Source organism: Atta cephalotes (assembly GCF_000143395.1).
Source record: "Atta cephalotes unplaced genomic scaffold scaffold01090, whole genome shotgun sequence".
NCBI lineage: Eukaryota > Metazoa > Arthropoda > Insecta > Hymenoptera > Formicidae > Atta > Atta cephalotes.
In genome coordinates, this window is record NW_012131154.1 from 1 (window position 1) to 2,226 (window position 2,226).

General features: G+C 27.7%; 1 protein-coding gene across 1 annotated transcript; it reads left to right on the top strand.

Annotated features, from left to right (window-relative positions):
* Window positions 1-204: 204 nt before the first annotated feature.
* LOC105625349 (GPI mannosyltransferase 2) lies at window positions 205-1,685 on the top strand. Its single transcript, XM_012206682.1, is given in 2 exon segments — window positions 205-1,348; window positions 1,351-1,685. Coding segments are annotated over 2 exon segments (1,479 nt in total).
* The last annotated feature ends 541 nt before the right edge of the window (window positions 1,686-2,226 follow it).

Consider the following 2,226-nt stretch of genomic DNA (forward strand, 5'->3'; position numbering starts at 1 on the left):
GAGAGAGAGAGAGAGAATTACTTCCTCTTCATATGATAAAAATACATACACAGGAAACAAAAAAATCTAAATCTTTGGCAGATATAATTAAACCTTGAGCAAGATTATATTATGAGTTTATTTAATAATTCATTACGATTCATTATGATTAGATGTAATTCTATTACTACGTATTATAGAAATTGAGCGTAAAAGTAGCGCAAAATGTACGCACCGCGAAAGAAAGTTCTTTGGTTCGCGATAATTACTAGAATTGTAATATTAAAATTACAAATAATTTTCAATGTATTAATCCCCGATCATCAAACAGATGCATTTAAAAGACCTTTGGATTCTACGGAGAAAGTTTCTCTCTGCGACCAAATAATTAATTTTTTATTCAATGGTCTTACACGTTGGGATGGAGAATATTTTTTACATATTGCAAGATATGGGTACACATATGAGAATACTCTCGCTTTCTATCCGTTATATCCAATTATGATTCACGTTATCGCTGTTATTTTAACAAAAGTATTTCCTTTATTCAACATGCAAAGTACAATGATCATTGCTGCGATTTTAATCAATTTCGTGTGTTTCGTAAAGTCTGCTATTATATTATATGATCTCACTGAGAGTGTATTTCAAAATACTATAACGGCTTACAAAGCGGCCATACTTTATTGTATAAATCCGGCTAGCATATTTTTCTCAGCATTATATTCAGAATCTATGTTTGCGTATTTAACATTTTACGTTATGCTCGGAAGTATCAAGTGTATATCTAACATCTATTTTCCATTGGCTTTATCAATTTTAGTGAGATCAAATGGTATCATCAACATTGGTTTTCCTATATATTTCAGGCTTAAGAATTTGTGTAATTCAGAAAGAATAGAAACACATGGACGAAAACATAACGTACTATCAATGTTATGGCATATTTTAAAATTAATGAAATTAAATACCTATTTTACTATATTGAGCATAATGATTAAATCGCTATTTCCATTTGTCCTTTTACAATTATACAATTATATGAAATTCTGTATTTCTACATATGATAAATCATTATTGCCAGTTCACATTTTACAATATGCTGTAGAAAATAATCTGATTCTAGCAGGTAAAACAGATTCAATATGGTGTAACGCTAGTGTGCCTTTAGCATATTCGTATGTGCAAAAGACATATTGGAATGTCGGATTCCTAAGATATTATCAATTCAAACAAATACCGAATTTTGTTTTAGCTCTTCCGATATTGTACATTACTTTGCAATGTATAAAAGAATTTGCTAGTGAATATAGAGATGAATTATACTTGTTAGGCTTTTTTGATAGCAAGGCAAAAAGCAAAAATATTAAAGTAAAAAATATCCATCAAGTATGTTTGTTTTTATAATACATGGATTATTTTTAACCATGTTTTGCTTATTCTTTGTACATATCCAAATTAGTACACGTTTATTAGCTTCTGCAACTCCCTTGATGTATTGGCACTGTGCATTAATCATATCTCACAAATGTACCAATCATATCGACTTACAGTATGAAAGTGACGAAAATATGTGCTCTAAATGGAAAGTATTTTTCTTATATCAAAAACAATATACATTGCAAGATAAATTTATATTATTTTACTTTATAGGATATACAATCGTAGGTTGTTTTATGTTTTCAAATTTTTTGCCATGGACTTGATATATATTTTATATAAAGTGTGCGCTTCCTTTCTGTCTCTTCATTTATTTCTGTTGCAAGAACGTTGCTAAACTTTTTCAAATGTATATGCAAAGAATAAATCTTTATAATCAAAAACTGTTTGCGAAGAGTACTAAAATATTTATTCTATATAAATATTTAAAAGAATACAACTATTTTTTTATGAATTTTGAAATACATACGTATAAACATTTTCTACATTGTAGATATAAAACTCTATCAATATAGGCGCATTACGCTAATGAAATATTTATATCTCTAATAAATAATATGTATATCTTTAATAAATAAAAGAAGAATCCGTTATATGTGAAACATTACTTCTAATAAACCATATATTCCATTTATGACATTTATACAATAGAAATTTTAACTTGCTTTAATATGCAATTTTTTATGCTTTAATATTTCGATAGGTGTAAGATATAACGTTAGCAAACAATTAGGACATTCGTATGCTTGAGTATTAGCTTTACGTGTACTATTTTTAATTTTTGCATCAACGGTAATCATATCTGCA